The sequence below is a fragment of the Falco biarmicus genome, chromosome 3 (assembly GCF_023638135.1).
Source record: "Falco biarmicus isolate bFalBia1 chromosome 3, bFalBia1.pri, whole genome shotgun sequence".
In the NCBI taxonomy this organism is placed as follows: Eukaryota; Metazoa; Chordata; class Aves; order Falconiformes; family Falconidae; genus Falco; species Falco biarmicus.
In genome coordinates this window covers 12,153,130-12,166,054 of record NC_079290.1, presented here as the reverse complement: position 1 = coordinate 12,166,054, position 12,925 = coordinate 12,153,130, and the positions used below count along the sequence as shown (strand labels likewise).

Below are 12,925 nucleotides of genomic sequence, written 5' to 3'. Positions count from 1 at the left end.
AGCAAAGGGCTGTGATAAAACTGTATTAGAAATTTCTTGCCACCACCTGCAAAGGGGCACACATTGATCCTTCTGTTTTACGAATGTATCAAGAGCTGTCCACCGTCTAATCCACCTAAAGCGGATTAGAAGTGTGAAGACCTAACGTTATGCACAGGTATCTTCAAGAGCCTCCATTGATGCCACCACTGGACCATGTGAAAACATCATGTGTATCCCATCTTGGGAACTTCTGATTCTGTAATCAGGGTTAGAAAGCACATAGGTGCGGTGCATAGTTTGCCGTTTGAAATCGTGGTTAAAACATATCTGATACTGTGATAAATGGCAAACACTGGCTGTGACGTTCAACCGTGATCAGTACTTGAAATCTGTTATTATCTCATCTAATTATCATCTAATTCTGTTTTCCTCCTTTAGCTTTATGGAGGTCATTCTGTTTTTTGATGTTAAGCGCCCGTTTTCTTTTTTAAATGTTTGGTACCTCTGGCGATCAGTTAGAAAATGTTAGTTCGTGCTCCCCCTTGTGGGGGAAAATGCTTCCCGTGAGTAGTAACAGTTAAACTAGCAGGTGATGCTAAGAAACCTCCACGTCAGCCTTCCTGTGAGAGTCCTGGCTGTTCCTCGGAACACTGAAATTCTTTTCTGTCTTGCAAGTAGCAAAAGAAATACAGATTTTAATTTTTTTTTTTAAAAAAAGAGGTGTTTCCACATGTCTAATATCCCTAATTGTTGCTATTTGTATTTAGGTTTGTTAAAATGCTTCACAGATACCCTTGGAGGTAATATTTGTACAAAGTGAGCAGGCAGATGGACAACATCTGTACTGTAGTTGGAATATCTTGTCATCCTGTCTTTTTTTATTTCTCCTTGCTGAAATAGAATTTGTAGTTAATGTGTATTATTGCATAGCCCTCAAAGTAAGCTATATCTGAGTATTGGTGCTCACAAACTTCAAATGTTTGCTTTTTTCATGTAGGAGATACAGCAGCGACATGGACTGGCCAACTCTATCTCCTCTTACCTTATCAAACCTGTCCAAAGGATAACAAAATACCAGCTTCTTTTAAAGGTCAGTGCTAATTGAGAGTTCTTCATCTGAATCTGCTTTTCTTAAGAAAGCAAAGCTCTTGCTGAAATCAGGAGGGCTGTTTTACTGTGCATTCCAAGACCACAGTATCCTGGCCAGCCTCAAAAATTGCTGTGATATTTTTTTGGGAGACCATTGAAAATGAAAGAAGGCATAAATAAGCCACTTTTTGTCCAGATTCCTGTAAATCAAAAAAAGATACCTCTCTACTAATGTTTACTTAGAAAATAAAATTTGCATTTCCAGAGTAAAAAAAAAAAAAAAAAATTATGGCCCCATAGACAGGCACATTTCTGTGATGGTTTCTGCAACAAACTTTGGCGAGATGTTGGCTGTGTTTATGGTATTAAGTACTGTAAAATATGTCATTTTTTTATATCTGTAAAACTATAATGTATAAGATCTATAAAATATATAAATATATATATGTGCCTATATACACACACACTGAGTACAACTGTTGCACATTCTTGTTACTTACAATGTTGCCTGGAAATGTCAAGTAAATAATAGCTGTTAAACAAAACTTCTGGAAACCTGTAGTTAGAGCTTTCACTCAGTGGACACATCTTGTTGACTGAGCAGCGGTGTTCTTGAACTGCGCTGGGTCTCTGGTAGGTGACATTGCTTGTTTTATAAGAGTTGCCTCCAAAAGCACTGTAACTGATCTGTCTCCCCTTTTTACCTGAGAACTGCCATGGTTGATTGTTTTTAAAAATTCTGAAAAACATTACAGGCTATTTCAAGTCAAGTTGGATAGAAACAAGTCTGTTATTTTAAACTGAAACTTATTGTCTCTTCTCCCCTTGCAAAAAGGTGCAACTTGCTTAAGTTACAACTTACAGAAATACTTGCTGTTTCAGAGAGGTTGGGGTATTGATTCCAACAATTATTTCTTTTAAATCTAAATATGCCTTAGCTGCTACATTATTGAAATGGTGGGATAGATCAGTTTCACCAGTGGTGTTGTAGGGCCAGATGGCTTTGATACAGAGTAAAATGGATTTATTTGGTAGTTGCTGGGGTTTTTTCTCACCCCCCAGCCCCCCATAAGAAGAGAGACATAAAACATGGAAGGATGGAGAGCCTGCAGCTTGAAGATAGCTGAAGCATTTTACGGTTCTAGAAGTTCTCTGTGTATTTTTCCAAATGGTATTGAAGCTGCTTGTCTTCTGTGCCTCCTGGAGGGTATTCAGTTACACTCACTTTTGCGTGGAGTTGCCATGCAAAATCTAAGCGTGATCATGTAGTGTTTTGCTGTGATGGTGGTATTGACAGTTAAATAAAAATAGTGTAATAATGGTAATAGTAGGAATTGCCTGGCTTTCTCTTTAAAAAGGAAAAGGGAAATTAACCTGAGGGAATGAATTCATTTGGCCTTTTGAATAATAGAAGGAACATAATATGCCCTTTTGGTTACGTAAGCTACGTTTTATCTTGATACTGTTCAAATGCTTAAAGGATATGAGGAAATTTGAGTATCAGCTCAGGCACTGTTATGTTAGTATCTGTGGGATGTTGAATGGGCAGGGAACAGCATCGCCGTAAATTCCACTACAGTACTTAAGTGTATTCCATTCTCAGACTTCCGTCCATTAGTTAATGCTTGTTTGTATTAAAAAGTTTTGTCTGTAGGATGCTTTTAACTGTGTGAACACAGAGTAGAGTAATTAAGAGAATATTTGAAAGAATCTATATTGTTTCATTTTAGCAGCACTAGCACAGAGTAGGTCTTTGGTGCAGCGGAGCAAAGACTGACATGGGAGGCAGGGAGTCCTTTTGTGCTGTCCTGCTTTCCACTGTCTTCATGACTTGGCAGCTGTGGCGTTCTGAGCCTTGATGTCATGCCGCATCTGATAGCTGTGTCTGTGCTTATCAGAAAAAATGTTTTATTTAATGTAACTTTTAAAGATTTCTTATTAAGCAGATGATCTTGTTTAAATTAGAGGTGGCTAGCTGAAAGCTGGGCTGCTCCTTGAAGAACAGAGCATGATACGCACAAAGTACGCTGTCGTGTCATTGGCAGAGTAACAAGTTTGAAAAGATTTTACATGCCAAAAATGATTCTTTGCTTGTTCGAAGTAATGTTTGGTTGCCTATCATATTACTCTAGAAATATATGATAGAGAGTACTCATGTTTGCTCATCTTGTGCAGGAGCTGCTAACGTGCTGTGAAGAAGGTAAAGGTGAGATTAAGGATGGCCTGGAGGTGATGCTTAGTGTGCCAAAGCGAGCCAATGATGCCATGCACCTCAGCATGCTGGAAGGTAGGATTCAAAGTGACTTTCCAATTCAGTCATATGCTGTAAATGTTGAGAAGATCTGAAGAATGCAAATATTTCCTTATCTCTGGGTTTGTATTTTATATACTTTTTATTTGGAGGTATATAGAATGCAAACTAACTTAGGAAAATCAATTGTGACAAGACAACTGGTACAGTTTTGTTAATTTTTTTAATGTTTTTTTTATCCTCATCTATAGCTCTGTCACTGCAGATTTGAAAAATATGTAAGCTAAGAAAGTTTTTCACTACTCACCTAAAATGTGACAGGTGAATCGTCAGATATGATTACTTCAGCTAAATTTTTCAACCAGTATCTTTGGCTTCTTTATATGAGGCATGGAAGTGTGTTAGAGGGGTTTTTGCTGATTTATATATCAAATAATTGTCTCCAAGAAGTTTGTAATTTTCACATCTGTTTGCTGCCTGTTCCATAACAGACTTCTGGTTGAAATTAAATGTATCTTCTGGCAGTAAAATGTCAGCATAAGCCAATTTAGCCTGAGCCTTAGCCAGAACAGCATAATCATATTCATGGCAGACAGTGGAGGTTGGATGTAATTGCTTCTATGTGCTTAGAACAACTTTCTGACAAAATTTGTTTTGTAACTGGCATGTTTTCATGTATGTGATGGTGCCATCATATATGTAGTAATAAAAGTGGTTTTCTTTGGCATTTATATTTTTTGAGATAAAAACAGAGCTGCCTTACCTTGCAGTTGCTGAATAAAGACTTACAGGTGCTTTTAGTTAATATTCCTTTTCTTCCTTTCTGCCTTCTGGTACTAAAATGAAGCTTGTCATGGAATTCCCAGTATTGTCCAAGTTACTATAAAGCTCAATGGTTTGCAGTGTGATCCTTGATCACATGAATGCTCAAAATCACCTCTCTCCCCCAATTTGAAACAATAGGGATGTTGATCAGATTACAGGATTGGTTCCAAATGCTTTGTTTGTGAGATGGTGTTAGTATAAATGCTGACCAGCTTTGGTAATAAACTTTTAGCACTGGGAATGCGACTCTGGAGAATATCCTAATCTTTTACATAAGTTGGTTTTATAACAAAGCATGCATGTATTGTTTCGTCATCTTATGTTAGACAAATACAGTGAGTGAGCACATTTCCTTTTTATGTCTCTGGAGGATTTTGAATGAATATCCTGATGCAACTTGCCTCTGATGCTCTCCATACTTTTGCCCTGTTTAGAATAGTGAGAATGTTATTTTTTTGAGAAGGATGGTGCTCTTCTATTCAGAGAATACTGGCAAACGGAATCTGTTTAAAATGCAGTTTAATACCACTTGGAACAGTATGGTAGAGTAATTTCTGTTATCCTGCAACTCTAAAGCTGTGTGTTAAACTGGGAAAAACTCTGTATCACTACAATGCAAGTAAAATTGTTGATGTTCTCAATCTTCATCTTTACATTATGTCTCAAGATAAGTAAACCCGCTGCTCTTTCTTTATTGTGGATCAGTGCTGGAGTGACTCAATGGCAGGCTGACCACATGGCAACAGCTCCAGGTTGCTATCTTTTTTCATCCCCTATTGGAACATGTTGGCATGCACACTGCGTGCATGGTAGGGAAGGTGTACACCAAAACAGGTTGCCTTTGGGAGCTTGCTGATGTCAGAACAACCTGACGTGCTTTCTCTGTCCTTGCAAGTTGCTCATTTTCTATAGTGGCAGAAAGTTTATGAAAGAAATCATTTTCATTATGGAAGAGGTTACCAGAATCTGACATAGACAGATCTGTTGTTTACTGGTGAAATGCTGCCAGAGATACTGATAAACTTCTTAACAGTTGGATCTCTAAATTTAGATGTAGACTTGAGCTACAGTTATATCTAGTATATTGCAATGTTCAAATCAAGTCTTGTTTTTAGTATTGCTTTCTTGGAATCCCATTTTCTGCAAGCTGGGGGGGGGGTGGAAGCGGGCAGAATGAACGTCATATCGCTTAATAAACAGAAGGAATGCTTTTAATTTCCTCATATTATTAGCTTTTCGTGGTGAACCTTTCCTCTCCCTGGGTTTTTAGGCTTTGATGAAAATATAGAATCTCAGGGAGAGCTCATCCTTCAAGAATCCTTCCAAGTGTGGGACCCAAAAACTCTCATTCGAAAGGGAAGAGAGAGGCACCTTTTCCTTTTTGAGATGTCCTTGGTTTTCAGTAAAGAAGTAAAGGACTCCAGTGGAAGAAGCAAGTACATTTACAAGAGTAAACTGTTTGTAAGTATGGGAGAACGTGATTATATTTAGAAAACTGTCCAGATTACACTGCAACTAAGTTCAGATGATTTACATGTCCCTGAAGAACAACGATTAATATTGCACTGAAAGAACAGCCTCAGTATGTGTAGACTGAATCTTAAGTTTGCTGCTTTATTCCTGCTTTTGAGAAGAAAGAGTAGACTGTAACTACTGAAGGCTATGTGGCAGTCTTGGTGTGTCAGGACAAAGGAAAATCAAGATTGGGCTGGACTAATTTTTGTCCTAATTGTGTGTGTAATTGCTGTTTCTTTAAGGCTTATTTGTGTAAAGCAGAAGGGTGGAAGGAGTTGACAAACTGTCTTCATCTTGCTTGTTCACTATTGTTGTAGTAATATTCATGTTAAGGATTCATTTTGGTGGATATTCTACTCATACTGATCTGGAAAGGCAAGAACACCTTGTTATGGAAAAGTTCATTCCAGAATGTCCACTGAGACAAGTAGTCTTACAATAACATTTTGTAAATAAAAGGATAGCTCTTATGGTCTACTAAAAGAATGTAAAGATGGAGATGTTTCTCTTCCCATTTAAAAAAAAAAATTAAAAATCTTCTCTTGCTTTCCTCATCTGTACATGTATGCTTGGCAAAATGTGACCCTGGAATTCATGTCCTTAACCTTCTGTCTCATCGGATGACTTGGGAGAGAGCAGTATTCACACTTTGTAAGCTGAGGTAGCCAAGGGACAAGACAGACTCCCATGGCTTGCTCTGCATATGTTGGAGGCAAGACTAACTTTTCTGCTAGACAATTTAGAACAAGTACTTGAAATTACTTTAGAGTGTGATTCTGAGAAGGAAAAGATATTATTCATCTGTTGATCCTGTCAGGATATATGACTAGTTCTAGATGGTATAAATATTTTTCTCCCAGCTTCAGCTCCTTTTCCTTCACTCATTCCCTCTCCCACCTCTGTGTCCAAACTGGTAAAGCAGGTTGTTCATAAAACCTCTTTTTTCTGGATCTTACCTTGCATATTCTGTCACTTAATTGCCCACACTTGCTCTCCTTCCTGATACAAGGTACCTAGCAGGTAACACAGCTGCAGCTGTTTTGTTGATCACACCTTTCTTTGCTGCTCTCAAGAACCTGAAATACAAAAAACTTCTGGTGTACTGGAGGGTAACATCAGCTGCCAAGGCATTATGTAGGAGGGGAGACAGCTGAAAAATCAGTCACGTAGGCTTATCATGTCAGTTCCTCTGTCAGGAATTTAGTAATAGCTTTGGGTCCTAGAAAAAGTACTGGAAATCTTGAGGACTCCCATTGTGCCTCATTTTTTAAATACAAGCATTCTTTTTGTCTTCAGATTCTGCTTGGCAAAACATCCTGTAGCGCAGCTTAATATTACAGCAGTTCTTATAGTCTGATCTTTAGAAAAGGCATCCGTACAGATATTGAAAGCATGCGTGTTGACTCAAGCTAAAGATCTCTTTTGCACGTTACCCTGTATCCTACCTCTGGAGGGTGGTTTTACGAAAGTGAAGTCCTTCTCTTTACTTCAGGCATGATGACCACCATGGTTTCCCCAGCACAGGAAACTTAGTGGCATGATTTGTGTAGTGGAAGAACGTGTTGATGAACTTGTTTGGCAAGAAATAAAGTATCCAAAAGCAAATGCCTAAGGAGGGCTATGGGAACAAGGCAAGCAGGTGTTACTTTGCCAGAATACTCTCCCAGCTACCAGTAACTGGCAGTTCAGGGGCTTCCTCACCTGAAGGTGGTTTCTATGCAGTAACCTGCAACAGGTTTATCTTCTGTGAGCTTATCCTTGGATCTCACGCAGACTTTCAGCTTTTACAGTGTCCTTTGCAAAGAGCTGTATTGCTCAGCTACATGCTGGGCACAGGCCAGCCTCCCTGTGTCGGGTTTTGAACCTGACTCCCTCCCACGAGTGTCACTTGATGCCTCCCAGAATCGTAAGGGACAGTGAACAACGTCTGCTTTGCCACTTCCTAACCGTACAGACCTATACTGCATTTCCCCTCAGCTGTCCCTTGTAAAACTGACAATATTCAGAAGTGTACCAAGGCTTCTAAATTTACTAGGCTTTAAAAGACAAATGACACTAAAAATTTTACTGTCCCACCCATTCAGACTTTATATTGGGCAGTGCAGTAGTGTGTATTTTCTTTGAATTACATAATGTAGTGTTGGATTAAGTATTTTACAAGCTTTTTAACACAGAAAGTTGTTAGTGAGTCAAGTTTAAAATGCATCACAGGCTTTTAAGTATTTCAATGAAGGAGAGTCCATTTTGCCAAAAAGAGATGACAAAGCTGGAAGGGTGAATGTGTTCGGTTGGGGTTTTTTTTAGGGGTGCAGGGAAAAAAAAACAACCAAACAAACAACAAAACAAGTTGTCAACCAAGTGAGACAGGAGAAAAATTACTTTTACTCAGGTACTGCATATCCAACATCTCTTGCAGTGAACTGTGTATGTGCTAGTGGTGATGTGTATGAGGGGAAAAATACAGCTTCTAATAATGTGAGAATGCTTAGCAGCTGTCTGTTGGAGTCAGGGCTCTTGTAGTTTTGAGCTCTGTTTCTTAGTTTGCAATTTTTTTTGGAGCAGAGCCTATATGAATTGTTTAACTGGGAGCCAATTCACATGATTGAGATGTTGTTCCAGTTGGAAAGTGAAAACATTTTGGATGATTATTAGCTATTAAGGTTTGACATTAGAACATTCACAGAGACGGATTGTTAATGTAGTTGTCCCACAAAATTCTCCAAGGAAACTGTATTTCTGAATTATTTCATCTGTTTCAGAGGGAAGGAAACACACTAGGAGAGGCTCCTTTGGCAGAAAAGAGATCAGAGGTTTAGAAGGTATCAAGAGAATTCTTGAGCATATTTTAGCTGAGAGAAAACATAAAAATCATGAAGTAGTGAGTGTTCCCTGATGAAAATTAACTAGAAGCCAACACATTATTTTACCAAACACCTTTTTTTAGAGTTATAAGGCTTTTATTGTCAAGTCAAAAATGTAAAATTAGCAATTTGGTATTCAGATTATAAATGCTATTATTTTTTGTTATTTTACAGGAAAAACTGTTTGAAGTTTTCAGGTTTGTTTGGTTTTTTTTTTGGAAGAAACCCTACTGCTGCCACCAGAACAAAGGATTCTCTCTAGCATATGAGTTAGCTTCAAGCTTCTAAAACTGTCTTTAAATAGCAGAGCTCAATTATTTATAATATTAGCATCCTTTTGTGGCTTCTGGGAAAAAAAATGCCATATCACCCTAACAAATTTTTCTGAATTCCAGACTTCTGAACTGGGTGTCACAGAACACGTAGAAGGCGACCCCTGCAAGTTTGCTCTATGGGTTGGAAGGACACCAACTTCAGACAACAAAATTGTTCTCAAGGTAATTTTAGCAGATGTGCTTGTACAGTCTATATTAAATCTTGTTATTCATACTTGTTGGGAAGGCAGCAACCGATGACTTCCTACTTTCAGAGGGACAGCTGCTGACACCTAATTTTCCTTTGTGTAAAGGGTGTGGTGGGTGTTTAACTCAGTGGCTTGACAGCAGAGGGGAATCTGTGTGGTCTGCTGAAGGATTTAAACAAATTTGGTTTCACAGCTTTGGAGCAGGAAGGGGTTTAATCCCACAGACTTGTAGAATTTGAAGACTTCAGCCACTAGCTGACAGAGCAACCGATACGCCACAAACAAATCACAGCATCAGTGTGACATCTCATACTCAAGTTGTTGGTGTTTGGTGGTGATGCTGTTCTTCATGGCCCAAATTTTTATGCAGAAATCAAAACACTTCAAAAGATTTTTTTTATCTTTCTGTGGGCTACCAGGTTTTCTGAGGATGCTTGCCTTTGGGTGATAGTACATGCAGTGCCTATATGTTTTGTGTCTGGGGAAGTTACAGGTGTCAATAGTGTATTTTGTCTGTCTAGGAGAATGGCTAAATCATTTTTCCTGTGACTGTGACAAAAAGTGGAGAACTTTTTTGTAATACCACAAGCAGCTAATGAGTAATTTGACATATTTTGAGGACTCTGCCAGCTTTGAAACTTTTCTTTTGTAAATTTTAGCTGTGTTGAGCTGAAAAAAAGTTCATCTTACAGGTTAATACACCCACTATTAAACTTGTTCCTGTTTTCACATATATATTTGGTAATTATTCAATGATGCCACTTAAAAATGGCCACTCAAATTTATATGTTTTCCTGGTGAATTACAGGCTTAGAAGAGCTCACATTAGTTTTCTGACAGCAGCCAACAAGTACAAGGAAATAAAATGTACATCACTGAATAATACTATCTGTTCAGTCCCAAGGTAGAGCAGTTTAAGGAGTTTTATTTAAACTCTCTCGACATAAGAACACTTTAAGGTGTTCGTGATCTTTATTTATAGCATAGGACATTTAGATAACTTGCATGGTATGTGAAGCTTTCCAACAATTTTATTGGTTTTTTTAATTACTATTATTTGTTTGGTTTTGAGGTTTGGAAACTAGCACTTCTTTAGCTCATTAACATTGTAAGTAAATTTCATGAAAACCTAAATAAAAGATTTAACAAAACTGTGTTTGGCTTCTTTTCCTAAATGTTTTTGTTTGTAAAAGAAAACAAAGATAATTTCTTAACTGTTCCATCTGTTCCTGCAACTTTCTCTATCCCTTTAGAATCTGTGGTTATTAAATATTTATAGTATATTAAATATTTATCATCTATTCAGAGCGAATTATTTCAGGAGACAGCAATTAAGAGAAGTAGGAAGTTATACTTGATAATTTTTTTAGTTCTGCAATAATGTTTATATTTAATAGCATTTCAGGTGCGGGGTTAAATTGGATTAAACAATCATATTACAGGTTGGGCAGCTGGATATCAAGTCTTTTCCAGGGTATCTCAAAAATATAGATGATATGTTGCAGGCAGTTATTAAAATACACAATCCTTAAATTAGCTTGCTGCTTCCAGGTATGTTTCAAAATTGGGAAGAGTAATACCTTAAATGTATTGTAGAAGTGTATGTGCTGCGTATAAGTTGATTTTTCTTTCAGTGTTAGTAGGTTATTATGTAGAATTAGAGTTGACCTAAAATGTATCGTGAGTTTAAAATACTAATGTTCAAGTTGTTATTACAGGAATTCTTTAATTCTGTCTCACATTAGAGTAAGCGTACAGTGTTTTAGCCTTCAAGTTATAAAAGGATTCTGAATCTAAATTAAAATGTTTTTTAAACTAACAATATTAATAATGTTGAGAAGTGTAAAGCAGTGTTGGCAATTCAAAATGAAGACAACTAGCTTGAATTTCCTATTTTCTGATCAAGTTTTTAAAAATGATTCACAAAGTCATTTTTGTGCCTTCCTCTTTGCATTTACTAGCTGAATGTATGTGTGGATCTTCTCAGCTATAATAGTCCATTGTGGGGGTTTTGTTTCTTTTGCATATCAAAGGCATCCAGTATAGAGAATAAACAGGACTGGATCAAACATATCCGGGAAGTGATACAAGAAAGGACCATTCATCTGAAAGGAGCATTGAAAGAGCCGATCCACATCCCCAAAACCGCACCAACAACAAAACAGAAAGGAAGAAGGTAAGTAGTATTTAAAATAATCAGCAATCTCTAAGTACACGACAGCACTCTTTTCCTCTGTAGTGATGAATTTCTAAAAACGTCCAGTGAACTGGACAAAAGCACGAGTCATTTTGGCCAGCTTTATCTTACAATTAATTTCCAGTTTCCTGCAATGCTGAATTTGTTGAGATTTCTGCTCTGAACAGTCCTTGACTTGTGTCCATTCAGCCATTACAGAAGGGATTTGGAACTGCAGTATAGTTATACTATGTGTGTATATATATATATATATATACAGGATAGCTGTATATTTTAGATTTTTACAATTCTGCATGTGTTATTCAGGTCCTTGGTTTCCTTTCATGAAGCTTAAAATGTGTGACTGCACGTTCTGTTTGCTAACTTTAGCTAAGTGGCTGTGCAGGTTTCTTGCCATAGTTCTGTCTGGTTGGTTGTTGCCTTAATTCTACATGGTGTAGACTTCGAGCAAATGAATCTGTTCTCTTAAAGCGTAGAAGAAATTATTAAGTGCTGAATATTTAATTTTTGCATCAGGTAGTTTGGCTGGCTGGTGTCCATTGCCACAATGTCTAGATGCACCTTCTTTAGAGTTGGAAGTAGGGAACTAACATGTTACAAACACAGTGCTAATATTGTAATGAGAACTGAAATATTTGCAGAGACGGCGAGGACCTGGACAGTCAGGGAGATGGTAGCAGCCAACCTGATACTATTTCAATTGCCTCTCGAACCTCACAGAACACGCTAGACAGCGATAAGGTAAGTTTCCCAGGTGTTACTTTGTTCTGAGAGCCGGTTACTCATTCCTTCGTGTGAGTTAGCACCCAAGATTAGCCCTTAGTACCTTCAGAGAAGAGGCAGAAATACTCAATCTCTTAAAAATAGCTGTACAATAGCAAAAATATCTTGATACCATGGGGGAGCAGGGGTGGTGGTTTAAATAACAGGTCATGAAGGAATTGTTTGCTCCAAACTGAAACCATTTTGGTTCCCTTTGTTCTGCAGTTTGTTCAAAGATTTAATCCAGTTTGAAAAGGAAGTTTTATTTTCTGTAGAATTTGATACCCATGCACAGAAATCTTCTTGATGTCAGTCTCAGCCTTTCTGAAAGCATGCCATCTGCTTTTTATACTAGCTTGAGGTTGGTGGTTGCCACATGGTTACTTTTGTGAAGGAAAAATACTATCCAGTGTTCGTGGGTTAGAGAGTTAAGTGTGTTTGCTTTCTGCATGAGAGCTGATGGAAATGACCTTATTTAAAGAGGAGTAACCCACAACAGTATCATATGATACTAGTGCTAGTGTCTCCTTTCCTCCATCGCTGCCTGTAGATTCTGGCAGGGTTATCCCCTAAGGATAACACAGCCAGAGTTTCTCATAGGTGGAAGAAAGATAAGCATTAATACCCATCTTTCATGCAGATTGATGCCAAGAATAAAAATTCTTATGAAACGTGTGTGTTACTTTGGAATTGAAAGAGGATTTCTGGCAAGTGAGAAGTGTTGCTCTTGTGTTTGTCAAAAATAGCCTATATTTTGATCTTGTGTATTTGTACTGAAGCTGGTCTGTAGTTTTGGTGGAGACTTCTTCTGAGGATATCTGTGGAAAAAAAGTGGTTGGTTGGCACAAAAAAAAATCTTTTGATGACTTGTTTTGTTGTTTGCTTACTTATTTTATTTAGCAATTTACAAAAATTGTGTT

At 37.7% G+C, this 12,925-nt stretch overlaps 1 protein-coding gene across 5 annotated transcripts in view; it reads left to right on the top strand.

Annotated features, from left to right (window-relative positions):
* The window catches only part of TRIO (trio Rho guanine nucleotide exchange factor), a 255,638-nt gene that overhangs the window by 165,915 nt on the left and 76,798 nt on the right, over positions 1-12,925 (top strand). For all 5 annotated transcript variants that reach the window (XR_008820638.1, XM_056330815.1, XM_056330813.1 and 2 more), the window contains exons 28-33: positions 980-1,072; positions 3,247-3,358; positions 5,418-5,608; positions 8,919-9,020; positions 11,080-11,222; positions 11,885-11,984. Coding sequence is in view for 4 of the 5 variants with exons in the window: in XM_056330815.1 (XP_056186790.1) it covers positions 980-1,072; positions 3,247-3,358; positions 5,418-5,608; positions 8,919-9,020; positions 11,080-11,222; positions 11,885-11,984 (741 nt within the window). In the remaining variant the exon portion in view is untranslated. The remainder of the gene's footprint in view (positions 1-979; positions 1,073-3,246; positions 3,359-5,417; positions 5,609-8,918; positions 9,021-11,079; positions 11,223-11,884; positions 11,985-12,925) is intronic.